The sequence below is a fragment of the Rutilus rutilus genome (genome assembly GCF_951802725.1).
Source record: "Rutilus rutilus genome assembly, chromosome: 18".
Lineage (NCBI taxonomy): Eukaryota > Metazoa > Chordata > Actinopteri > Cypriniformes > Leuciscidae > Rutilus > Rutilus rutilus.
In genome coordinates, this window is record NC_140231.1 from 12,946,244 (window position 1) to 12,974,160 (window position 27,917).

Here is a 27,917-nt window from a genome sequence, read left to right on the forward strand (position 1 = left end):
CACAATGTATTGCTTAAAAAGGTAGGCTATTCAAAGATGGCAGGCACACATTTAATATGGAGGACATTAGGCTATATAAATTGGTGAAACCTTTTCAAGCCAACCAAAACCATGAAATTGCAAGCACTTGTAGTTTATTTGCTAAATTGCTTAATTTATTTTTCTTCATGGTGTTTGATCAGAAGTAATTGTCTCATTCACTGGTATAAATAAAATTTTGATTATCAAGTAGGTTAGTTTTACCATTGTGAGTCACAGGCCATTTTTGTTGTACTGTCTTGTGGCGTCCTCTTGTGGACTGTGATCATTAACTTCAACAAAGTTCACTTTTAAAAATAAAGTTCATTATCTACGGTTCCATGAAGAGCATTTAACATCCAGAGCCATTCAATAGCACAAAAAGGTCTTTATAGGGGTTAAATATTCTTCGGTTTTTTAAAGAACTGAAAATGGTTCTTCAATGGCATCATTTACTCACCCTCAAGTAGTTCCAAACCTGAATGCATTTCTTTCTTCTGCTGAACACAAAAAAAGATATAGTTTGAAGAATGTCATGACAGTAACCAAATAGTAGTTGATGGACCCCACTGACTTTCATGGTTTTTTTTTTTTTTTTTTAATTAAGTCAATGACCACTGTTTGGTTACCCATATTCTTCAAAATAGGCTACCTTCTTGTGTGTTCAGCAGAAGAAAGAAATGAATACAGGTTTTGAACAAACATGAGGGTGAGTAAATATAATAACGAAAATATAATAATGAATGACATATTCCCTTTAAAAGAAATGAAATTTAGATTAAAAATAAACAAAAAGCTCATATTTACTAATCGCGTTAAAGTTTCCTTTTTCTTTAAGAAAAATATAATTAATATGATTGGCTTTTCAACCTCTCACATTTGCTGGGGTTTTATTTATTTGATTCGTTTGGACTTGTTTATCTGAGATGCACGTTCACACAATTCACGAATCAATTTGGGCCGTACCACACAAAAAACAGGGAGATACAAAACAGCTATCCTGCGCACACGGTATGCTAGAATGAACAAAATCAGTCCAGGCTCGACGACTGATTTTATCCAACATAATGTCCTCAGGGATACAATTTTATGCACTCAAAACAGTCATTTATGTCAGTCAAATGACTATTTTCTGTTGCTGGTGCGCCACTGAACGGCAGGCGACCCCCTCCCGCGTGCAGTAGTACAGCTCAGCCTGCGCGCGATAGAGATTCGGGCTGAGAGCGGAGAACGGGAGGATTTAAATACCTCTAAGCGGGCGACCTGCTCAGCCCTTCGGGTGTGGGAGGGTGACTGTTTTGTGTCTTTGCTAGACCGGGGGAGCAGGGGGTGGAGGAGGAGGAACGGATAATGAGCTATTCTTGTACCAGCACAGGCAACAGCCAGGACCCATCGAGCTCTAAGAAGTCCGGCGGCGTTAATCCCGGTAGTTGCAGCAGCAGCAGCGGAGACACCGGCAACGGCAACAACCGCCACAGCATCCGCGGCAGACAAGCGAACTCCAACCCTGATTCAACCGAGGCCATGAAAGTCAAGAAGGGCTGCAACACGACAGACGTCGGAGTCCCCGTAACCACAGAAGTGGAATTGCTCGGGAACAAAACGATCAGCCCGGAGGATGTGCTGGGATTGCAGAAGATCACTGAAAGTAAGTGATCGTGTGGATCGGAACACACTCGGAATATTTCGCCAAGCATCGTACATTGTCGGAATCCATTGACTAGGTTGCGCTTTGTATCAACGCAGGGTTTCAGTAGACTTGAGTAAGCACAGATCCTCTTGTTTATGAACACTTCACTATGCTGTAATCGCCATATTGTAGCAATAGTCGATCACTGGGTTTCTTTAATAACAAAGAATGATTAAATAACTTGCTTGAGAAACAGATTAAGGCAAGCATTTGGTTGCAAATACAAACCAGCAACATATTGGTGTCTAAATATTGCGTTACAGTGCATCAGTGTAGCTCAATCTAAAGGCCTTTATAAATTATAAGGGTTACTGGTAATACTGCTGAAATTGAACTTATCAGCTAATGGATGACTTTGGAAATTGAAGTAAATAAATGGCATGGGCAATGCCACTTCCCAAGGATCAACTATAATTAACCTCCTCTTGCAGTCCTAAGCATGATTAGGTAACAGGTGGCCAATAAGCCCTCCATTACTCTTTTTAAAGGCCTGTGCAATGTCTTATACAACATCCACATCCCATGAACTCTTTATGAAGAGGCTGCATGTAATCCTAACCTCTTAGAAATGGCTCCTAAAATGTGCATTCTATTCAATCAATCAATCAATCATATTCATGCCTAATTCTAACCAGTTTGAGAATTCAGGACTTGTGAAGGATTTCTGAAATTTTCACACCTCAATCTGTTCAGGCTCTTCCTCCTGTCTTCTGGCGCGCCTTGAGCGGTTAGTTCACCCAAAAATGAAAATTACCCCATAATTTACTCATCCTCAAGCCATCCGGTATATATGACTTTTCTTCTCTCAGCCAAACACAGTCTGAGCTCTATAAAAAAAAAAAAAAGAAAAAAAAAATTCCAAGCTTTATAATGGGAGTGAATGGTAACTTGAGATTTGAAGCCTAAAAAAATGCATCCATCCATCACAAAAGTAATCCATACAAATCCAGTTGGTTAAAAGGCCTTATGAAGTGATGCGTTTTTGTAAGAAGGCCTTTGTTAAACCCCTGGATTAGTTTTATGATGGATGGATGGATGCACTTTTTTGGGCTTCAAAATCTCACGTTACCATTCACTCCCATTATAAAGCTTGAAGGAGCCAGGATATAACTCCGATTGTGTTTGGCTGAAAGAATAAAGTCATATACTGTACACCTAGGATGGCGAGCTAACCCTTTAACTGTTAGTTATCTTACAGTCAAGTGCTTTAAAGACTTTTTAAACCATGCACTAAAGTTGTTTTTGTGTTCATGTTTATGATGTATAAATCTACAATAAGAGTGTATAGTATCGGCGGGAAAATGACAAAACCGAACAGAAAACGTTCGAGTTCGAAGATGTTATTTGAAAACAACAAACGTGCGCCATATAACCTATTTACAGTAAACACAATACATACTTTAAGAGCCCCACCTCTGGACTGGATTGGTTTGAACTTGCGGCTGCCGTTTCACTTTTCTGGCGTCACCTCTGTCTCATTTTGTCTCGACCTTTCTGTTTCCTGTTTATTTATGTACACAGTCTTTGCTAATGAATTGTAGTCTACATTAGCAGCCATTTTTTCCTCAAAATATCATTATTCCCCATGTATGAATGACCTGACTCCGCTATGAACATGCTTGTCAACCAACACCTCTGGATGGTTCCAAGTAGGCTTTTATAATTTATTTAGGAAAGATATTTTAATTGTTTTAATAAGAATTTAGTATTCCAGTTATGTTCGAAATCAAATGAAGATGATATCAAGTAACTGATAATGACCAGATGCTAAATATTTAAAATTACTTTCAACAATAATAAAAAAAATCAAGCATTTTAAACAAAAATCAGATTTTTACTTGCCCGTCAATATTTTTGCCATGCAAAATGATAAATTATGTTTAGTTACTAGTGCTGTCATTAGTGTGTGTATGTATATATATATATAAAAATTATAATAATAATAATAATAATAATAATTATTATTATTATTATTATTTTATATATATATATATTTATATATATATTATAATATATATATATATATATTATTTTATATATATATATTTATAGATAGATAGATAGAGATATATAAATATATAAATTTGACTGCATTATTAGTTACAATAAAAAGAAATGCATTTAAAAAATAATTAATTACACCTGTTTTCTAATGTAAAATTTATCAGGTATTTAATTTACAATAATTATGTAACCCCAAAACAGCTATTAATAATTATTTATATATTCATTTATTATTAGACAACAATAATAAAAATGAATAAACTCTTGCTCGAAAATCATATCATACCGCCATAACCCTGTTCACCATACAATGGTAAAGTGACATATGTAAATAAGCATCAGGGTCTGGGCTTTGTCTTTCCACTTTTGTGGAAAGTTTGTAATGTGCCCTATAAATGCAGTACGTGTTTGTTTCTAGTCACTCAAACAGCATATTTATTTGCTCAAAGCAGTTACATAATTTCACCTGTTTGCAGTATTTGACTTCATAAGCCCGTTGGCCCTCTCTGAACATCTGAAAAATCCTGCCCACTCAAAGCAACAAACCTGTGCCTTTTCTCACAGAACACAAGTCATATTTTTCTTTCGATAAATCGCTCTGACTCATCAAGCGAGTCAAACCTCAGCTCTGATTACTGGAATTTTAGTGCACAAAAATCTTGTCCTCCTCCTTTTGATCAGTCAACATGCAAAATGGTTCCACTGTTGTCTTTTCGTTGTTATTCACTCATGCTTTAAAGACATTTTACGAAAAATTATTCTAATATCATTTATATCAATGCTATATTAATCATTTCTATTAAAATTCTATTGCTGAGCCATTAACATGACAGATCTTCTGAGAGCAATTGACAGAGGGGAGGAAAACACGTGTTGGCACCTGATTATTCTCAGACTGACCAATATTAGCACCTTCAGATAATGCATTGCTTGCTCAGTAATTGTCGAGGCATATGTTGAGATTCTTACCATGGAAACCAATGAAGGTGGAGCAGGAGACCCTTATCCTCATTAAGAGCGAGTTTCCTGGAGACCTGGAGCTTTAGAGAAGCAGTTATATGTTGAAATGTTTTCAATGGCACTAATATAAGAGTAAAATCATTCAAAATGATTAAAATATATATTTTTTTTGCATGTATGATGTATTTATAATATAGGCTTGATCTCAAAACATTGTCCTAAAGTTTAGTTCCTAGCCAGTCCAAGTTCATCAGGTTCAAACTTTAGATTATTCCACCATCTGTTCACCATTGGCCTTCTATTCATTTGCATTTGATGATGCTTTTGTCTAGGGTTGGAATTATGTCATCTCCAAATTGCCTTGTATTGAGCAACATTTCCTGTCACTGCAGAGGATTTGACATATGAAAATGACAATTTCTACAGTCAGCACCAGGAAAAGGAAGTATTTGAAGGTCACAGGATGTTCGATGAGCTCATTGTTGTTACATTTTTGTAGTGTCATTCCTGAGCATGACGGTCTCAAAATTATGTCGTTATCAGGCCAATAACTTTGTTACTTGCTTTTTAGGCCATTAAAAGCGAGTAGCCTGTTCTATGGACTTTTTTGTTGTTGTTTTTTGCAGTTAGCTTTGCTCACGGTAATTAGTCCCAAATGACGCTTTACTAAAAATTGGGTAACTTATTCATATTTAGACTAAGTTAGGCACTATTTCAGAAGTCCGTCCTTTAACTAAACAAATCAAACATGGCTCTTGGCGAGAAAATACCCTTGACCTATTTGTCTCGAGGCCAAATTGAATAAAATATACAGACAGTATAAATTTAACTCTGAACCTTGAAAAATATAAATATAATATTCATATATTCAGTCTGAATGACAATGATCCACACACTGCAGTCTCTAAGTGCTAAAGACGAACAATCCCCCCCCCCGTCCTTTTCTCGTGAAGTGTAGCCCTTTGGCTCCACTGACTAAAGTCTTTGCTTTAATACCTGCACTTCATTGTCAGAATTGCTTTGAAAATCACCCTGGCTAACATGCATGTTCATGAGCTCCAAGAGGCGTTTATTTAAAATAAAAATTAAGAAAATATTCGAAAAGTGGAAATTTAGGACCAGATTTACTAACAGTGCAATCCCTCTTTTGGTATTAAAAAAAACTACTGTCAGGATTTTTACTAAAGACACGCAGTGAAAAATGGACACTGCAGCTGACCTCATTGCGTATGCATTTGTATGAGTTTCCATTTCAGATGCAAATTAATCATGCAAGGTTATTTACTAAAGTTTTACTGGTGTTTGCGCCACCTCCCAATAAAAATCATGTCTTAAAGCAGACGCTAACTTGTGCTGCTCTTGGTACATTGCGTTGGTCATTTTGGAAATGATCTGGATTCTTTAATTTGCACGTCGTCAGTTGATCACGCGCAGAACTTTCCACTCCCATCAGCGCTTTTTTGGAGTCTGGCCCATAGTACCTAATGGGTATTTAATAGTGGGAATAGTGTTTAACAGGTAAGGTTATAGGGCAGGTGTAGGGGAGGACTTTTTAGGGATAGGGACAAGTAATGTCTCAATAATGCAGCATCCATTTATGATTTTAATAAATATAACTATATACACTGAATATTACGTTATTTATGCATACTGCTTTCTAATGTACTAGATGCGCTGAGGTGCAAATGGTATCTATTTGCACAAAGTGTAAATAGCATCAAACAACAATTTACAATTAGTGTAACATAACATAAAGCTTGTATTAGCCTTTGTTTTAAAGGTAAAGGTAGGGTAGGTAATTTTGGAGAGGCTAGCGATAGCGAGCTAGCTTCAGCGCGTCTCCAAACCCACGTCTCCTCCAAAACACATGAACGCATACGGCAGGGAGCAAACAAAAGCTTCACGAGAGGCGGCGTTAAACTACCTCATGTCTCAAAGCACAATAACATTAGTATAAACAGCTTAAAGAGCACTGACCTGTACCACCTGACTGCTGCAGAATCATTGAAACTCAAAAAGTCCAGTCAAACCGCTCCGAGTGTAACGTCACACAAGTTTCCATCTCTTCCAAATTACAGTTATGGCGTGAACGCAGCATAAGCTCGTTGTTTTGGTTCAGGAGGAACTGTAGAAGGTGGCTGCTGTTTCGGTTGACTGAAGTCTGGCTTAGAGGCCGTTCACACAGAACAAGGTTTTCCATTCCAATGCACTACTTTTCCGTTGTTTTTCTGTGTGAATGCGCTAGAAGGACGTGTGTAACCGCTGCGCTCGCGTCTTGCAGCGGCACTCAAGTTAAAATCAGTTCAACTTTTAAAAAACGCATCACGAGACCTTGCATTTTTGTCCCCATTCCATAGCCCGCTTCTGGTGTTTTTCAAAGCAAAAACGTGTTCTGTGTGAACGGGCCCATAAAATGAAACGTGCTGATGATGTGTGATGTCTGCACGAGCAGGTGCGTGGAGGTAGGGATATGCATCCCTTGACAGGCAGGTAGGACATCGTATCATTGCATTCGGACCGAATTCAATGATTGGACGAACATTTTATGGTCCTACACCTTCCACATACGATATATACATATAAATACATTTAGACCACTTAACCTAGTGATTGCTGTCAGGATGTGAAGAGACTTTCAACCAGCAAAACAAAGTATTTCTGGAACAAATCACCTACCCTGCCTTTAATTATCAGCACAGGTCTGAACAGGACATATTTCCAATTGTACATTATAATTATATTTTGATGTCTTTTTTGAACTTATTTGAACTATGATTTTAATGTAACAATTGTTGGCCATAATAATAATTATTTTATAAGATCAATCCCAGAGCTCTTCAGATTCTTGAAAATCACTAAACTGCATTAGGACACACACAGTTCTTTGGGCTCAATATCTTGATTCTTTTCACTTCTCTCCCTTGTTCTTTGTTTTAAACAGACACCGTATCTACATCTAGATTCTCGAGCTATTCCACTCAGTTTTAGACGATAGTCATCCGTAAGAAAGCGTTCTTGGTTATTGGAACTCAAAATAAAAGTACATGAATTACTATCCACATCTGATGAAAAATAAATGCAAATGAGTGCATTCTACTTTAAGGGACTTGGTGTTGTAGTGCATGTAGAAAATCCTTGTCCTCTCCAGTACTCATTCCCTATTTAAATGTAATATCCTGTTTCTGTTCCAACTCTGTGCACACAATTATCAGAAAGTAATTTATACGAACGCTGTACTATAGCAGACCAGCGAATCAGGAAAAAGCTCATTACTCTTCCTAAATTCATCAACTACATTGCTATTCTGTAAGACTGCATTCAGTGCACACAACACTTCGGATTTTTTTTCCAAGCCAGTTTGTTTGACTTAACTGGACGTCTAAGCATATTCTTTCGCTTAACGTCTCACTTAACTCTAGGTCGGATTTGACTGCTTGTGTGTTTTCAGTTTCATGCCAATTCTGTTCTTCTAAATGTGTTAATCTATCCAGTTTCTATTGCCATTTATTCAGACACTTTATAGCTTTGACTTCTGCTGCAAAAAAAATAAAAAAATGAAACACTGCTATATTTAGATACTCGAGAATGATTATTACCTCAACTCCTAGTCTTACCCACTTTTACAGAACTGCTACTTTACAATACGATTTTTGTTTACCTCATGAAATTAAGAGAAGTGTCACTGAATTAGTAGTAGTGAGGTTATTCTATTGTTTGATGGCATGAAATGAAAATATTTTGTAAATGCATGTTATTGATTTTATTGTGAATGATTCATCCATGCATACGTTTCATTTTTCAAAACTAAATTTGTTTCGATTTTCGATCAGTGTCATAACTCAATTTTCCGGTGAAACAACAGTGGAAACATCTCTAGTGATGTATGCTGGACTGCTCTAATCATTTTATCTCCTGAAACCATGTCCCTTTCTTATCACCTTATGCTGCTTTTTTTCCTCTTCAAAAGTCTGTTTCATTTTGATGTAGGCCTACACCAAAAACGGACGAAAAGATCTGTCACACAAAGATCTGAGACTTTAACATTTTAAATGTTAAAAACACTCTGTGCTCAGTTCTGCAACCAGCTTGTTTTGAGCCATAAATGCCATGAGACTAGTAATCACATAAATTAAGGACTTATTACCAACCCCCACCCCCCCCTCCCATTTTTTTGTTAGTTTTGACTTTAAAAAACTGGTGAGAGTGGACTGCGACCCTTGTCCCTTTGGTTCTCTCCACTGTCTGCCATTTCCTGTGTCTATATCTGCACCTCTAAATTCCAGATGGCTAATCTGCCGAGCTTAATGCGCTAAAAATGTACACCACTCCTTTGCAACCCAGTGTCCTTAGCATGGCCCGCTGTAGTGAAAGATTCAATCCCCCTTGAACCGCAGAGCAAAGCTATTCGTAATGCCTGATCAGAGATGATGAAGTGGAGGATGATAAATGTGTTCCTTTTGACAACTGAGCATTATTCGGTTTTGAATAATATACAGACCCTTTCCAAAAAATGTGAATATCATGGAAAAGTTTATTTATTGCCATAATTCCATTCAAAACGTTGAACTTCCATAGATTATAGATTCAGGGCCCACAACTTAAACGATTTCAAGTATTTAGTTGTTTATTTGTACATAATTTGGGCTTCCAGCTCATAAAACCCACGAAAACAGGATTTCAAAAAATTAGAATATTACATGAAATCACACAGTAATTACACAGTGATACCATGGTCATTGAACCCGGTTTTGGTTCTTTTGGCAGTGTGGGCAGGTGCAAATCCTGCTGGAAAATGAAGTCAGCATCTCCATAAAGCTTGTCTGCTGAAGGAAGCATGAAGTGCTCTGAAAATGTCCTGGTAGACGGCTGCGTTGAGTGGACAGCACAGTGGACCAACACCAGCCGATGACCAACACAGACTGTGGAAACTTCACACTGGACTTCAAGCATCTTGGATTGTGTGCCTCTCCATTCTTCCTCCAGACTCTGGGACCTTGGTTTCCAAATGAGATGCAAAATTTGCTCTCATCAGAAAAGAGGACTTTGGTCCACTGTGCTTTATTAAATCCAGAGTCAACGCAGCCGTCTACCAGGACATTTTCAGAGCACTTCATGCTTCCTTCATTTTCCAGCAGGATTTGCACCTGCCCACACTGCCAAAATAACCAAAACCTGGATCAATGACCATGGTATCACTGTGTAATTACTGTGCGATATCATGTAATATTCAAAAAAAAATTAAATCCTGTTTTCGTGGGTTTTATGAGCTGGAAACCCAAATTATGTACAAATAAACAACTAAATACTTGAAATCGTTTAAGTTGTGGGCCCTGAATCTATAATCTATGGAAGTTTAACGTTTTGAATGGAATTATGGAAATAAATAAACTTTTCCATGATATTCACATTTTTTGGAAAGGGTCTGTATATGGTATTATACTGTATGTTTTATCAGACAACCTTCGATGTTTTTTAGGACCAAGAGCTTTAGGACCCCTGTTAATATTAGAAAAGATTTCCAGCGCTGGAGAGACCTAAGCAGGAGAGCCTAAAAATAGACTGAGGTTGAATTGTTTCTACTCCATACGTGAGTAACATTGGCTTTGCTATGTTTCACAGTACCAATATATTGTTGCTGTAATGTTAGCTAAAGTAACAGGACAGTTTTGAGGGTCATTGAAGCATTATTTTGCTTCACTTCGACTATGATAAAGAGACATCCACTCTTGCATTGCATGTTTGTGCATTTTGGGGGCGGAGTAATGAAGGGAGGGGTGTGTTTGATTGGGTTGATTTCAAATATCAACAGTTTCTCAGAAATTGCGTACTGCACCTTTACAACAATGGATGTCATTCCCTAAGTGTGCATACACATTAATTTGTGCATGAAATTCGCATATGAATGTTTTCCCAAACAAATCGTGATTGCCCACCCTACATTTTAATTTCAGAGAGGCTAGCAATAGCAAGCTAGCTTTGAAAGCATGAGATCCCATCCTTCCTTCAGCGCGTCCCCAAAGCCACGTCGTCTCATGAACACATGAACATGCACAGCCAGAGCAGAGTCTGCAAAGCGTCACAAGAAACGGCGTTAAATTACCTCGGGTCTCAAAGCACATACAATTTCAATAATAATGAACGTAAACAACTAACAGAACTCTTACTTGTACCACCATTCAGACCGAATGCCATGATTGGACGAACATTTCTTGGTCCTAAGACTTCCACAAGAGTTTCAACCAGTAAGTTGAACCATACTCTGCCTTATGCTTAGATGAATTTCCATACACTGATATTTAATTTTAAATATTTCATATGCAATGAAAGAGTAAGAAAAGCTGCGTTATATCTCGAGCTGAGAGGTTTCTCTGTATAATAACAACGCGAGATATGCGTATATACAGATATCAATGTATTTTTGCCTGAAATTTTTAGTATCTGCCTATAATTCGTAATTTTCATAATTTCCTTTTTGGCAAAATTGCCCAAAACTGTCCAAATTGGTGCATTCCTAAGACAAACTGAGATGATTCAAGCAGTATTTAAGCAGGACAGTTGAGCGGAAAAAAACTGGAGAAACCAATCTTGCAGTGTGAGTCATTTACATATATTTACATATTTGTATACTGCTAGAGTCTGCAATCAGAGAACGGTTATTTAATGACACAGGTTTGTTCAGTTTTGAGTGGTGATGCTTGAGGATGTGCACACAAAGAAAGAGCGGGAGTTCACGTAATGCACTCTTAGACAGTCCACTGCCTGTGACTTCCTGTTGCCCTTTTTTACTTGAGTCTTGTTTTTTTTTTTATTCTTTTTGAGCACTTTAAACTCCTCTGTCATGCCAGTATGTTGTTGTTCTTGTTTCCATGGTGTGCTCACAGCGGCCTATCCTCTCACCCCGGCGCTACTTGATGCTAATGCAGGATGATCCAGGGTCACGCTAAAACGGCCAAAGGCACGGCGGTCATGTCTGTGCTGGCCATGAAGCGAATTTCCTGGCTGGGCGTTTACAAAGCTGAGCCTAAATCTACTGGACATGTGTAATTGTGACCTCTATCAGGTTCTCTCGTCCTACAATGTGCATGTGTGTTTTTGTGATAAGAACACCAAGCACTTTTTGAGGTTTTTACATCCTGTTTGTGTGCAAGCGCGAACAAGGGTTGCAAGCCTGTGCAAAACAGTTAAAGTTCTCTTTATGCTTTCAAAATATTCTGGTCACATTCAGAGCGGCTACTCAATGTCATTTAGATCAGTGGTTCTCAGCTGACCCTGTCAGAACTGACCTGTGACCTGTTTTAGGGTCATGATCTACCAGTTGAGAATCAATAATCTAGATGTGTCAGTTAGTGATAGTTAACTAACTGCTATCTAGTTAAGGGTTGGTTTGTACTTACGGTGAAGCATCTAGTTCTAATGTTCGGTTACCTGCTCTGAACATATTTTATAAGTTCATTTGTTAGAAAAACACTGTAATTTAGAATTACATGTCTGTATTAGTGATTACTGAATGGCTGTTCACTTATTTTAGTTTTGTCAGACCTTGTGGTTGTTTATTTTGCTGAATGATACGGTTACCAAGCCGTTTTTCCGTTTTAAGACTCCTTTAATGTAGCAAACATCTGGTGGTTATTTTTGTGGTTGGGCTAGTATGGTTATGAACATATCCACAGCACGTTTTAAACAGGTGGTTGTTGCGCGTGGCTTGCGCCTAAAGGTCACAAAAGCACTGATGTTCTCATTTGAATCAGTCATGTTTCGTACACATCTCTGTATACCAGTTTAAATCTTCACAATCCATGCGAGCACAAAGATCTTTAACCAGTGAAGTGGTCAGTTCACAGCAGTGACCGAAATCTTTTCCAATAGCCTAAGTTAAAATGGACCTTTTTATGGCTATTTTTACCTTTATAAGGGCAATTTTTTTAACCTAATTAACTGTATGCTTCATCTTCAGTCAAATGATTACATTTAATCAATACATTTCATTAGAATAAGACAATGTTACCAATCAAAAGAAATCAGTATCAACAAAATTCATCTTTGCAATGCAGAGGAAACACAGAAGCTGCATCTTAAGTGGCATTTACACACAAAACGTTGAATATTGAATATTGAGATTTGAAATTATTTTAAAATGAATTGATACTCTAAATGTAAAGGTAAAACCGCCAGTAGGCGGTATCATTGAGTCTCAACCGATTCAAACGGCTTATTCATTCAGGAATGAAGCATTTGACCGTCTTAATGAGTGAGTCATTGAATCATTCATTCAAACGACACGTTCATTCAGTAACAAAACACCCGTGAAAGTCCTGTGGCTTTGTTTGGAACTATTTTCGATGAAGAAATAGAGCAAAAACAGGCACTATCGTGTCTAAAAATGTAAGTCACTTAATTAACTTGTCTATTTAACTGTTATATAAAATCAATATCACATTTTTACAGAGGCGTCTTGCCCCCTTATCTTGAATATTGGGGGCATTTTAAATGCATTTTAATAGACTAAATCAGAAAGCGTTCATTCTAAATGCTCAAGTGCATTAGTCTAACCTACTAGACCAGGGGTTTTCAAACTTTTTATAAAAGTATTTTTTTCAAAATATTTTATATTTTATTTTGCCTCTCCACGGACCACTTGCAGTACCCTCACGAACCACTAGTGGTCCACGGATCACAGTTTGGGAATGGCCGTACTATACTACATCATCTAGTAGTCTATGCGTTTACTCGCTAGGTGTGCTCTTGTAAAATGAGGGACATACTCTAATGTCAGATTGCATATCGTTAAAACAACAAACACGATATTATTGTAGACTCTATATAGTGCACAATATTGAACCCTATGTAGGATTCAATACTTCAATACTTATCATTGCTTGCACGAGCACCACAGCTCAATATTGGAACTCCTAGACCATGGCTCTGACAAAACGTTGGCTGTATTCATGTATCTTACAGGAGCTGTTGAGCAAAACCCTTCCGGCACGCTCTGTCTCTGCCGCCCACCGTGAGACATGTTAGTGTGACACTGGCTCATTCCCGACTCATAGACACACACCTGCTACTCTGTGCATTACCTCACTGATCTGGGCGATGTGCCTGAGAGCGGATTACTGGTCACCTCTTATTAATGTACTGCTACACACATTTCTAGCCAAACTCACGCAGACTCCATCAGTCTCTGTGTCTCTCTTGGACAAAAATCTGCCATAGATGAATAGCCAGATGGAGCGATGGAGTGGAGAGGTGATTTTGTACAAAGTGTAATTTGTAGTCAGTGAACAGAAGTCGATGTTAAATTAATTTGTGTTGCTCTAAAGGTGTTAGTTGTTATGTAGCGGATGCTGAGGAATTACATCTCTGCGTTAATCCTCATTACTATCGCCGTCATTCACTGCACAGATTATTAAATGGGTTTAAGATGAGTCAGTTATTATAAAAGTCTCTGAATGAATGTAATCACCTAGTGCAGTTGTAACTCACGCCTCAAAGCAGGTTTTGAAAGTCTTATGACAGACATCTAGGATTAGCTGCTCTACACATTTTTTTTTTGCCTTTCTTTTGCATAAAGTTAAGCATTTCTCTGCTTTTGATGCTCTCACCATGTTCTCCACCCCTGCTAGAATGAATTGAAATGTAAGTCAATCAGTGGCAGCTCGTGGGTTTTAAAATAGAGGCGGCACACTAAATTGTAATGTCTGAGGATCCCTTGCCGAGGAGGATAATGACGATGATGTTTATTATTATTTGCTTAACTGCTTTAAAGGGCTTTTTGGTCACTTTTAGACAGAAAATTACACACATACAGCAAGATAATACAAATATAATTTCACTCACCTAGCCCATCACTTGAAGCAAACATCCATCCCTTCTTAAATGTCCGTGTTAAAAGAGCGTGTTGGGCCGTTCAGTAAAGCTGATTGCTGTAGCCTATATATCCAGCTTAAAGGGATACTCCACTTTGTTTGGAAATAGGCTCATTTTACAACTCCCCCAGAGTTAAACAGTTGAGTTTTACCGTTTTCGAATCCATTCAGCCGATCTCCGGGTCTGGCGGTACCACTTTTAGCATAGCTTAGCACAGATCATTGAATCGGACAAGACCATTAGCATCTCTCTCAAAAAAATGACAGAAGAGTTTTGATATTTTTCCTATTTAAAACTTGACTCTTCTGTAGTTACATCGTGTACTAAGACCGACGGAAAAATGAAAAGTTGCGATTTTCTAGGCTGATATGGCTAGGAACTATACTCTCATTCCTGCGTAATAATCAAGAAACTTTGCTGCCGTACCATGAGTCGAGCAGGCGTAATGATATGACGCAGTGCCTGAAAATAGGTCTAATAGGTTACACAAACTTAGTCCCGGTCACGTTGGAAGTTACTGAGCTGGGGACTATTTTCAGGCGCTGCGTCATATCATTACGCCTGCTGGACTCATGGTACGGCAGCAAAGTTTCTTGATTATTACGCAGGAATGAGAGTATAGTTCCTAGCCATATCAGCCTAGAAAATCGCAACTTTTCATTTTCCGTCGGTCTTAGTACATGATGTAACTACAGAAGAGTCAAGTTTTAAATAGGAAAAATATCGAAACTCTTTGGTCATTTTTTTGAGAGAGATGCTAATGGTCTTGTCCGATTCAATGATCTATGCTAAGCTATGCTAAAAGTGGTACCGCCAGACCCGGAGATCGGCTGAATGGATTCGAAAATGGTAAAACTCAACTGTTTAACTCTGGGGGAGTTGTAAAATGAGCCTATTTCCAAAGAAAGTGGAGTATCCCTTTAAGCATGGAGTTTTCCTTCAAATTTGTTGGCAATCAAATATTCAATATCGCAACTCTCCACAATTAATGTAGTTGGTGGTATATTATCAGGGTAGCAGTAGCAGTTCAAACTAATCTCACGTAATTTACGTGTTTTCGATGATTGGTTGATATACCGAGGGAGGCTAGCCTCCCCAGCTATGTAACTTTTCTCAAGTGCTGAAGGTGAAACACTCAATGGTGATTGGCTATTTATTTATTTATTTTTTACCAGCTGAGGCACAAGAGGCCTAAAAGAGGCCGGCTATGGATTTGCCCTCTCTATCCCTTTGCGGTTGTAATTATGTCGGCAGATTCGGCACGTCCGTGAAAGAAAAGCGGTGCTTTCCATTTCATTAACATGTTAGCGGTGAAATTACAAGAAAAAATACACATTTTGAGCCATGAAATGGAATAAATAACTGGGAATTTTATTAACATTAAATCGTCCTTCTCCTATTTTCACCTCAAAATCTTGGCTAGGCTGATGTGCCTCCCCTGACGAGCCGCCACTGAAGTCAATAGTTTTGTCATTACTGTGAAATCTCATTTATACTTGCATGTATTCAAAAATGCTTGCATATCTCATAACTGATTGTAAGGGGCAAAGTGGAAAATGTCGTCATAAAAATAGCAACCTCCAAAATAGCAGCTTTTATGCAACAGAGCAATGAATCAGATGACTAGCATTACATTTTTCACATTTTCAATTCACATTTATTTGTAGATCACTTTTCACCATATGTACAATATACAGGGTTTTTCTTGGCTCAAAAATGGTCTTCGGTGTTGGCGGACGAACACGATCATCCTCACACACTATACAAAGTACCCTACCCATGGGAACTGAGAGCCCAATACTGACAATAAATGCAAAGAGACCGTTTGTAATAATCTCATCCTTTTTGTGAATTAAAAAAAGAATCGCTGTCAGGACAGATCATAAAACAAATGTTTTATATTTAAACAAATCTGTAATTTATAATGTAAAAAGTCACTGATTTGAAAAGTGAACAACAAAGGGGCAGTTCTGTTATTTTGCATACAGTATCAGATTGTTTTGTTCCGTCCAATGCTGTGGTTAGCACTGTCTATCAGATTCAATCATGCATTTAAATACGGTTGCAAAAACTCCCGTTATAATCCATGAAACTGTGCAATCTATCTAGAATCTATTATTGACGTTTATACTTAGTTGGATATAATGATTCATGAGCGTGCAGAACTAGAACTTGTCTAACTTAAAAACCTCTGATTGGCCAACAGATATGCTGCCAACATTTATTCTAGAGAGCTCTATGTTTGCATTATGGGTCAGACAGCATTTCATTCAGGTCAGTCAGAGTCTGTTTTTCTGTGCTGTGTGGTTAATGCCATTACAAAACCAGATGGGAAAATGTATGATTGAGGACTGTGTTTGGTCAGTTGTAGTTACATCACAGTGTAGTGCAGCAGAGAGAGAGGTACTCAAAACCTGCCTGCCATTTAAATCTCCTGATCGCGTCCCAATCCGCCCCTGCCATGCTGAGACGCCTTAAGCTGCTTAGGGCCTAATCTGGGCCCTGGGCTCTTAGGGGAGCCACATGTACAGTGTCCGGAGAGGAGGGGCTAAACTGTGGCATGTGACCAGGGGAATGCACCTTCTTTCAGGTGGGCTTATTTAGAATGCATGCTGTGTTAAATCCATTCATAGGCTGGATCTTGTTGTTGTTGATAACATGTTATTGTGGACAATTTTATGTGGGTTTGTCTTTAGAAAAGCAGACACATGAGATTAGATGCATTCTTTCTAAATGGTATATTAGAATTAATGTGTTGCAAATAGGGTTTTGTGGTATATTGAGTAATTTGCAAATAACCTTATGAAGACAGTGCGGTTCAGGTCGCTGAAGCCAATATAACGTGTGAGCTTTTTTGGTTAATGTCTCCAATTTAATGTCATACAAGTCTATACATTTCCTGGCAAGCTTTATTCTTCAACAGAACTCAAAATGCATATAAACTGAATTGTACGGTCAACATTCAGAACGCTGTCCTTCACCATGATTCTTTAATTGACACTTTAGCAACTTTAAAAGTTGTGGCTGGGTTGATGTGCACTAATTTAACCAATTCTGTCATTTTGCAATAGTATTACAGGCAATTAAGCCTTTTTAAACAACTTAAAAAATTTTTTTACTTCTTTCATTGCATCTATTTGACATAATTAATGAATCCATACAAGACAAGGGCAAATCTGAGCAGGATTCAAATCCTGGTCACCACAAGTTTGATGAAGCAATTAAAATATTACGTTATATATTACTAGAAAATGCCATTGCACATTAATACTCTTTCACAATTTGACTTTTTAACATCGCTTGCTATTGCATACAAGAAGAAATGACCACATTTTTATTTATTAAGGGAAAATATGAAGGAAATGCATGGATGTAAGAATAATAACACCCTAATCAATTTCCATCATATCTTTAGTCTGGCTAAATCTAATTTCTATCTGGTTATGGGCAATTAAAGTGATCCACAAATTAAGTAAACTTCCATTTTTACAAATTTGGTTGCAAAATGTGTTATGATGGTAATGTTTACAAATGGTTTTCTTATAGTGTAACAAGTACTACGTCATCCTGAGTTTTCAGAAAACAGTTATCAGTTGTTATACAGAAGATGTGTTATTACAATGTGAGAGACAATTAGAATAATAGCTGAAAACCGCTTTATTTTGAAACTTAAATACCATTAGCCCTAATGTGACAGATCGCTCCCCAGAATGTGTGCTCAGGAAATCACACACACACACAAAATCTGAATATTAAGTGGCAACAACTGTGCATTTTAATAGATGGCTCATTTGCAATTGAAATGCTGCTATTGTGTAAGCCCTGATGAGTTGCATATTCGCATTATTGTTTGTCCCTGCAAGACTTAATGCTGTGGATGATAGGGTTTTTCCCTTTCCCATCTTTATATCTGTCCAGGGCTGCGTTTCCCAAAAGCATCGTAAGCCTAAGTTGATCGTAGGGACCATTGGTGGCAATTGTTCTACGATCAACTTAGGTTTGCGATGCATTTGGGAAACGCGGCCCAGCATGGTTCAGTTGGTGTTCATTTACCACTACTACTGCTACTGTATAAATACCCTGAAGTTTGAGTGCTCTGAATAGGAAATTGTGAATCGCAGCACTTGGCCTAAAATACTAATTGATTACCATTGCTCTGTTTAAAACATAAGGGTGATGACTGAATTATTGACTTGAAATGGCTTATTTTTAATGTGGCCTCTGTTTGTCTAAGCAGGGTCTAATTTATTTGTCAAACAACATCCCACGGGAACAGTCATTCTGGCATCTCTAATGAACTGCCTAAGAATGAGTCAGAATTCCGATGTGTACAATTCATGGGTACGTCTCGCAAAACATACCCACAATGCACTACCTACAGAGCAGCAAACACTAATTGGCACTGTCACTTCTTATGGTTGTGGGGTTTACTGAAGCAAAAATAGTGCGGACTGAGTTCATGTGTGTTTACTTTGTGGTAACTTAGTGGTAACAGTGAAGGTCTGAAACAGACAGATCTTGACCGTTTTCACTGCCGCTTTAAGTCAAGCGCCAGGCCAGGTCATTTTTGGTTGTAGATATGACAGATGCTATGTAAAGTGAGTGATTGCATGGATATCTGTAGCATACTGCAGTGTTTTCTTATTTAGGAGTCATGTGCAGTCACGTCTAGGACACTGCTGCTAACGTGTTCGCTATCAAATGTCATCGCCATGGTAAAAGTTCATTAGTTGCGTCCCAAATGACGCACTATGTATTCAACCATGTAGTGTATGAATTTTATACGGTTATTTTGAATCTGAAACCCCCTCCGCTACATAAATTAAAGCTGGGACAGTTGAGTGCATGGTGTCCAACATTCCACACTTTATTTATTTATTTATTTATTTATTTATTTTTGGTTAAGTCCATCATCCGGATATTTAAAGTACACTTTTTCTTTTTGGAATTTGGAATTCAGTGTATATTAGTAATCAGGCAATCATAATAATGCCTCTGATGAGTTTGCATCCCTGGATGTTAAATGCTTATCAAAACCCTTAAAATCACAGAATCTGTCTAAGGGTATGTTCACACAACAACGATGTACTAAAAACGGAAATGTACTATGTACTTTTTCCTTTGTGTTTTTCGTGTACAGGCGACAAAGTTGTGAAAACGATCCCCGTTCACACAGATCCACAAAAGCGATTAAAAACGCTGTATTCTGCTGCCAGGCCAGTAGTTGGCGATGTCACTAAGAAACACTACACGCCTGTAGACTGAACACGTAATACGCATGCAAATGATTTCACCATTTTCACAAATTTGCATTTTTGTAGTTTACACAGAGACGATAATGGTATTGTTTTCAAACGTGCACTTTAAAACACATTTTCAAAAGTTTGCATTTTTAGGAGCCCAAAACGCCATTGTAAATGAACGGGCAAAACGCATACGTTTTTAGTTGAAAATGGTGTCGTGCAAACGGACCCTAAATAATGCAATTATAATATCTGGACAAATTGTGCACGTTTTTTTGTTTCGGTTTTGTCTGTGATTATTTTTTGCATTTTTGCTCTTTATCGTATAAAATAATTAAAGGTTTTTTATTTATACATTTTATTTTTGTTTTAAGATACATTTTTGGCCACTTTTGGCTTTGCTTCCAAGTAAACTCTCTGCTGTCTTATACATCTGTGTAATACTAAATTATTAAGGTACCAATTTGAACTGCTGACATTATCATTACAACCGTGGCTCTTTGATTGTAGGGAACAGGAATATTAATTTGTAAATGTAGTTAATTTTTTTCTTTTTTCTTTTTCCCACAGACTATCTGTGTAGTCCAGAAGACAATGTGTACAGTATTGACTTCACACGTTTCAAGATCAGGGATATGGAGACAGCAACCACACTGTTTGAGATCACCAAACCACCAGCCACAGGTGAGTGTGAGCGGGTTACTGATTCCAGTCATGTGATCAGCAGTATGGAGAGTGTACTGGATCTTGTGGGTCTTACATCTATGGCCCTGTCCCAAATGGCACCCTAAGCACTCGTGGTCTTCCTCTGAGTCCGCACTTTCGTGACATAATGCCGCTTTGACTGCCGGGAAGAAGTCTGCTGCGGAGTCCGCATCAGTGCGGGCTCGGCAAAAGTGCGCATCGAGGGCACATATCTACCGCAAAGTGGGCACTCACGAGCACCCTTCTGGGGCCTAAAATGACAAATGGGACACCCTACAGTCTCACGGACTTAACAGACACGCGCACGTGGAAGCCATTATAAGTCCACAAGACCGAAAGTGCATATGAAGTGTGCCATTTGGGACAGGGCCCATGTATTTAATCTACTGTATATACAGTTGACACAGTTATACAGTTAATATACTGTGTGTGTACATGTGCATGTACATGTACATGTAAAAAGCCAAACTTGTATTACCTTAGCACAAAGGCTGGCTTGATTTTGACAATTGTGTCCAAGTTTTGGGCCTATAATTAGCAATGTTGAGTAACAAACTTGTGGGCTTCACATTTGACATTGCAAAGAAAAGTTTGAGTGTGTTAATCAGTTAATAATCCACTGCAGCAGTGAGATGTGATATGCTAATATATCAGATATATTTTGTCCCTAAAAAGGTGTTTGTTAGCGCGAGGTTACATTTTACAATATTTAGTAATTTAACTAGTCATTTGGCTTTTGACATTTGTATATTACAAATATTATTATAGGACTTTTTATGAACACTTATAAAATAATATAAAATAATAAAAATAATATAAAATAACAAAAATAATATAGCTACAAGCTGCAATCATGGGGCCAGGCACATCATTGCAGACTGAACTGACAAATGAGCAATACTATTTGGCACAATATTAGGCAGAGCAGCTCAAAGGTTCTGAGAAATGGTCTTTTCTTTTGTCTTTTTTTTTTTTACCCAATGTGTACATACCAAGTTTTATTTCACTAGGTAAAACCATTTCCAGAGTTATAAAGGGGTATTAGTAATTTTCTGACCACTAGGTGGTACTGCAGTCACATGACGTTCACTGAAGTGGAACAGAAGACTGAAATAGGATGTGATTCATGAAGTAATGTGCTGTGAATGTGAATGATGTGCATTTGCTGTAGAAAAAAAACCCCTGCAGCATTCACAGCTTTTTTATATATATATATTTTCTTGATTTAGTCCTTCATATACAATTATGAACAGACACATACCTGTATATCAATTATGTTATAAATTTAATTCTCATTGTGATGTTTGTCTCTCTTTTTTTTTCAGATAAAGGAGGGGATAAAAGAGATGTTGATCCAAACGCTGGGCGGTTTGTACGTTATCAGTTTACACCGGCTTTCTTACGGCTACGTCAAGTAGGAGCCACGTAAGTACAGTTTTTAAAATTAGTCAGTGTATACACTACCATTTCAAACGTATTGGGTTAGTAATATAGTTACAAAAATACATTCACATTCACACACCGGCCACTTCATCAGGTACACCTTGCTAGTACAGTGTTGGGCTGCCTTTAATTCTCCGCGCCATAGATTCAAGAAGGTGCTGGAAACATTCCTCAGAGATTTAGAAATTAGAATGACACAGTTGCTGCAGATTTGTCGGCTGCACATCCATGATACGAATCTCCTGTTCCACCACATCCCAAAGGTGATCTGGTGACTTTGGAGACCATTTGAGTATAGTGAACTCATTGACATGTTCAAGAAACTAGTTTGAGATGATTTGATCTTTGTGACATGGCGTGTTATCCTGCTGGAAGTAGCCATCAGATGATGTACACTGGTCATAAATGGGTGGACATGGTCAGCAACAATACTCAGGAAGGCTGTGGTGTTAAAAATATGCTTATTTGTTACAAAGAGGCCCAAAGTGTGCCAAGAGAATATCCCCCACACCATTACTCTACAAGCACCAGCCTGAACCGTTGATACAAGGCAGGATGGATCCATGCTTTCATATTGTTTACGCCAAATTCTGACCCTACCATTGTCCAATTTTTGCTAAGCCCGTGTTAATTGTAGCTTCAGTTTCCTGTTCTCATCAGCAGAGCCGGACAGTAACGGAGTACATTTACTTGAGTACAGTACTTAAGTACAATTTTGAGGGATCTGTACTTTACTCGAGTATCATTTTTGGGGAGTACTCATGACTTTACTCAAGTACATTTGAGAGGCAAATATTGTACTCTTTACTCCACTACATTTCTATCCATAACTGCGAGTACCTGTTACTACTTCTTCTAAAAGGAAAAAAGAAACATCTCGGAAACCCTCTCAAATGTGATTGGATTGTGCAGGCGCCACTGATTGGGACAGCCTATCAGCAATCACCTTCAGCTTTCCGCCAAAGTCAACTCCATGGTCAGATTTAGATAAGAGACGAAACCATGGACGAAACAATGGATGAAGACGCAGCAGGTCCATCCCGGGAGCGATATTTTTTTTTCCCAGGATGGTAGGGGAAGACTCATGAATATTCATTAGGGAAGTCATCCCTGATTGGTCTTAACCCCAGTGACGGGTAGGTTTAGGGGCGGGGTTATGGAGGTCATAAGACCCCCAGTGATGGGTAGGTTTAGGGGCGGGGTTATGGAGGTCATAAGACCCCCAGTGACAGGTAGGTTTAGGGGTGGGGTTAGGGGTAGGTCATTAGACCAATCAGGGATGACTTCCCTAATGAATATTCATGAGTCTTCCCCTACCATCCTGGAAAAAAAAAATATTGCATCCCGGGAATGTGCCAAGCCGTGGCCCCACCTCGCCAGACTATTTCAATTTTCTGAACAAGTTAATGATAGTTTTCGCTTCAAGTGTTTGCTGTGTTTACCAATGTAAGCACTGTGGCAGTAGTAATGCAATATTTAGAAAATGTACTCTTGTACTCTTGATACTCAAGTACTTTTAAAAACAAGTACTTTAGTACTTTTACTTAAGTAGGCATCTGACTGTAGTACTTTTACTTGTACTTGAGTAAAATTTAGCAAGGGGTATCTGTACTTTTACTCAAGTAATGAAGCTGTGTACTCTGTCCGCCTCTGCTCATCAGACAGGAGTGGTTTTCTGCCATCTACTTCAAGGTTCGACATGTTGTGTGTTCAGAGATGCTCTTCTACAGACCTCGGTTGTAACAAGTGGTTATTAGAGTTACTGATGTCTTTCTATCAGCTCGAACCAGTCTGGCCATTCTCATCTGACCTCTGGCATCAGCAAAGCATTTTCACTCACAGAACTGCCACTCACTGGATATTTTCTCTTTTTCAGACCATTCTCTGTAAACCTTAGAGATGATTGTGTGTGAAAATCCCAGTAAATCATCAGTTTCTGAAACACTCAGGCCAGCCCGTCTGGCAACAACAACCATGCCACGTTCAAAGTCACTTAAATCCCCTTTCTTCTGATGCTCAGTTTGAACCTCAGCAGATTGTCTTGACCATGTTGTCTACATGCCTAAATGCTTTGAGTAGCTGCCATGTGATTGGCTGATTAGATATTTGCGTTAACGAGAAGTTGAACAGGTGTACCTGATAACGTGTCAGGGGAGCGTGTATAGGAAAGAAATGAATAATTTGATTCATCAAGGGCAGTAAAGACAAGGCATTTTATAATGTTACAAAAGATTTCTATTTTTTACAATTCTCATCAAAGAATCCTGAAAAATGCATCACTGTTTTCACAAACATATTAAGCAATACAACTGTTTTCAACATTTATAATTATAAGAAATGTTTCTTTAGCACCAAATCAGCATATTAGAATGATTTCTATAGGACTCGCAGTAATACGTTTTGAATGGTAATGTATGTTGCCCTTTAATGCACCATTTTCCTAGGTCAGGTTCAACCAATCAAAACTATATTTGTTCAAATTCAAATGTCTGTTAAATTAATCAGGAGAGTAAAGTTACTAAAAATGAACCCATGCAGAATATCATTAAATATTTGCATAATTAGATCATTACTGGAGTCCTGTCCTATCATATTGTCCTCTCTTGCAAAGCGAGAAAATAAACTCAGTAGCACATTAAAGGACAGACAGTTGATATTCATTAGTTGAACTGTCTCATATTCCACCACAACAGGCGCATGCTTATTAAGGTCAGACATAATAATCACAACAAAAAGAGCATAAATAATGTCTCTAAATTAAACCTGTCGAATAAATCACATAATCATGCTAAAGGGCAGAATGTAGAGGGAGATGCAATAAGCTTCTCATTATAAATAATGTATCCAGTTCACGTAATGCATTGAGGAAAGGAATGCTGAACAGTCGTGGAAAAGTTTAATAAGTAAACAACTATCTAAATTTCCCCAAGTGAAAAACTACATATAAATGAACACTGAAGAGCCAGATCTCTGCTGAATATCTTGTCTACCTTGTTTCTGTGTTTTTAGTGTTGAATTCACAGTAGGGGACATCCCCATCAATAACTTCCGGATGATTGAGAGGCACTATTTCCGCGAACAGCTGCTGAAGAGCTTCGACTTTGAGTTTGGCTTCTGCATCCCCAGCAGCAAGAACACCTGTGAGCACATCTACGAGTTCCCGCCGCTCTCAGAGGATCTCAGTAAGTGCCATCAACATTGTCAACGGAGGTTGTTTTTGTAATAAAAGAAGTCTCTTATGCTCAAAGAGGCAGCATTTATTTGATCAAAAATACCGTAAAAAGTCAATAAATATTACTAGAATTAAAAATGAATTCTATTTTGATATATTTTAAACGCAATTTATTCCTGTGGTATTTAGTTCAAATACAAATGTCTATGCAAATATATAATGATAATCTGCATAGATTCACTTCATAGTAACTTCACCCTACTGATTATGAATCTGAACATAATACATATATACATATATATATATATATACATATACACACACACACAGCATATGTGTATGTAATTTCTTTTAACTTAAAATTAAAACTTGTGAAAATGATACGTTGCACTTAATTTTTATTTCAAGGATTTCATCCTTTTAATAAGGTTCATTATAATATCAAAACCGTTTTTTTACTTCGAGTCATTGAATGCATTAATTGCTTTTTAAATATATATTTTTAATAGATGAATAGACCCAGACAAGTAACGAACATCATGTCATTGACCTAACAGCATCTATGAGCTTTTAAAAAAGCTTCATAATTATCACATTATCTGCATATCTCAATGGTGATTTGAGCTCTCTGACGTGTTTTCTTTTATTTCAGTACGTGAGATGGTCCTCCATCCTTACGAGACGCAGTCCGACAGCTTCTATTTTGTGGACAACAAGCTGGTCATGCACAACAAAGCAGATTACTCGTACAGCGGAGGCCCGTAAGACAGCGGTGGGACGGGACTGAGGCAGAGAGTTTGACTGACAGACCTAAGAACCAATCACATGTCTTTGTCCAGCAGTCACGCCCTCCTCGAATCAGTGTCATAGACGACTACCTGCACTGCAGGTCATGCCTGTTTTTGAGATCTAAAGTGTCGTATCATAAGGTCTTGTCCAATGCATACATATCCTATTGTGATTTCACACTGCCATTGTTCACATCAGCAAATATAGATATTATATTATATTTTGTAACTTACCCCAAACATGAGCAAATTCACTCTAGTCCCATGTTTTTTATGGGCAAGGCACTGTAATGTGAATGGTACTTAGGTTTTACTATTCATTGTGCGCATGTGTGTGTGTATGAGTGGGGGGTTTGATTCAGAGTGCGTGTGTGTGTGTGTGTGTGTGTGTGTGTGTGTGTGTGTGTGTGTGTGTGTGAGACAGTGAGTGAGAGGGGGGCGTCTTAAGTGGGCCGTCCTCACGGTTTAACACAAATAAGACTATATATTGTTGATGTTGAGTATTACTTTCCCTGTCAGAATAAGCTACATCAGAATTTCATACTTGTGAACTTTTCATCCTAAATAGAATATAATATGATTTTATGGTGAGACCTTGACTTAATTGATAGATTTGTGTTTAATTAGATATATTTTGATACGTGAACAAACTTGCTTAATTTTAAGATGTTGATTATTTGTGTGGATAAAAACAAAAATCGAGCAAAAAATGAAGTCAAATCAATTCAAAAGGAGTTTATGGTGCACAACCGTCATGAATATGTTGATACTAGGAACTTTTGCATCCAAAGGTCTGCGTAAAGTACATGATTCATACTGCGAACGAGAGGTTGTGTAGATAAAACAACGTTTGTGCAAAAAAAAAAAAAAAGTCTGCCGAAAAGGGAACACGGCACATGTTACAAGCCTTGACATTTCAAACGTCTGGTTCGTGTGGTTTCTTTTTGTCTTCGTAAAAAACAATAGGAAAGAAATATCTGTTTTCAGCTGTCTAAAGAAGAGTAGTTCAAAGAGATCAAGAGATGGCGTCTCTTCTCATCTCTCCATCACACATTCCAGTGAGCCGGAGCCCTCACAGCTGTTTAGTGCACATAGCAGAGGTTAGGTTTTACGTCTTATCCAAGGATCCCTGTATTCATAGTGCAAAAAGTGCATTTAGGAGGATGATTTTAAAGAAACTCTCGCTGTTTTTGGTTTATGAATAAGGGGGAGGCTTTCAAGGACTTGTGTAGGTGTGTAAAATGGAGGAATAACTTGAAAAATGTTTCTAGTCAGACATGTAACAGCTTTATTTATAATTGTGATTTATTGTAAATGATTTTCAGAAGGGAGAAAATGAAACATGTTTTGGACCGTTCAAACGCCAGTGTGGAATAAAAGAGAAATAAATGTATATGTTGATTTTTTTGGAAATTACTGAAGGTGTCTTTATTTTCTTATAGCCATTTGTCATCTTAAACAATTATTTTGAACAAATTCTTATTGTTTTTCACTAGCAAATTTAGATACTTTATTGTATTTGAATTTTAATATACACTATAGTTAAATTTGTTTTTTTTTTGTGTGTTTTTTTTTCAACAAGGAAAATAATTTGTCAACTATCAAAGCATCTTGGGGGGAAAAGTACCACGGTTACAGCAAAAATGTTAAAGGGATACTCCACTTTTTTTTGAAATAGGCTCATTTTACAACTCCCCCAGAGTTAAACAGTTGAGTTTTACCGTTTTCGAATCCATTCAGCCGATCTCCGGGTCTGGGGGTCCCACTTTTAGCATAGCTTAGCATAATGAATTGAACCGGACAAGACCATTAGCATCTCTCTCAAAAAAATGAACAAAGAGTTTCGATATTTTTCCTATTTAAAACTTGACTCTTCTGTTACATCGTGTACTAAGACCGACGGAAAATGAAAAGTTGCGATTTTCTAGGCTGATATGGCTAGGAACTATACTCTCATTCCTGCGTAATAATCAAGAAACTTTGCTGCCGTACCATGAGTCCAGCAGGTGTAATGATATGACGCATGA

The 27,917-nt window shown here is 37.9% G+C and overlaps 1 protein-coding gene across 1 annotated transcript; it reads left to right on the forward strand.

Annotated features, from left to right (window-relative positions):
- Positions 1–965: 965 nt before the first annotated feature.
- Positions 966–27,283, forward strand: unc119a2 (unc-119 lipid binding chaperone a2). Its single transcript, XM_084387465.1, has 5 exons — positions 966–1,666; positions 20,353–20,466; positions 21,813–21,912; positions 24,940–25,112; positions 25,755–27,283. The coding sequence occupies exons 1-5, from the start codon at positions 1,369–1,371 to the stop codon at positions 25,865–25,867; spliced, it is 798 nt and encodes a 265-aa protein (XP_084243591.1). The 5' UTR covers positions 966–1,368; the 3' UTR covers positions 25,868–27,283.
- Positions 27,284–27,917: the final 634 nt, after the last annotated feature.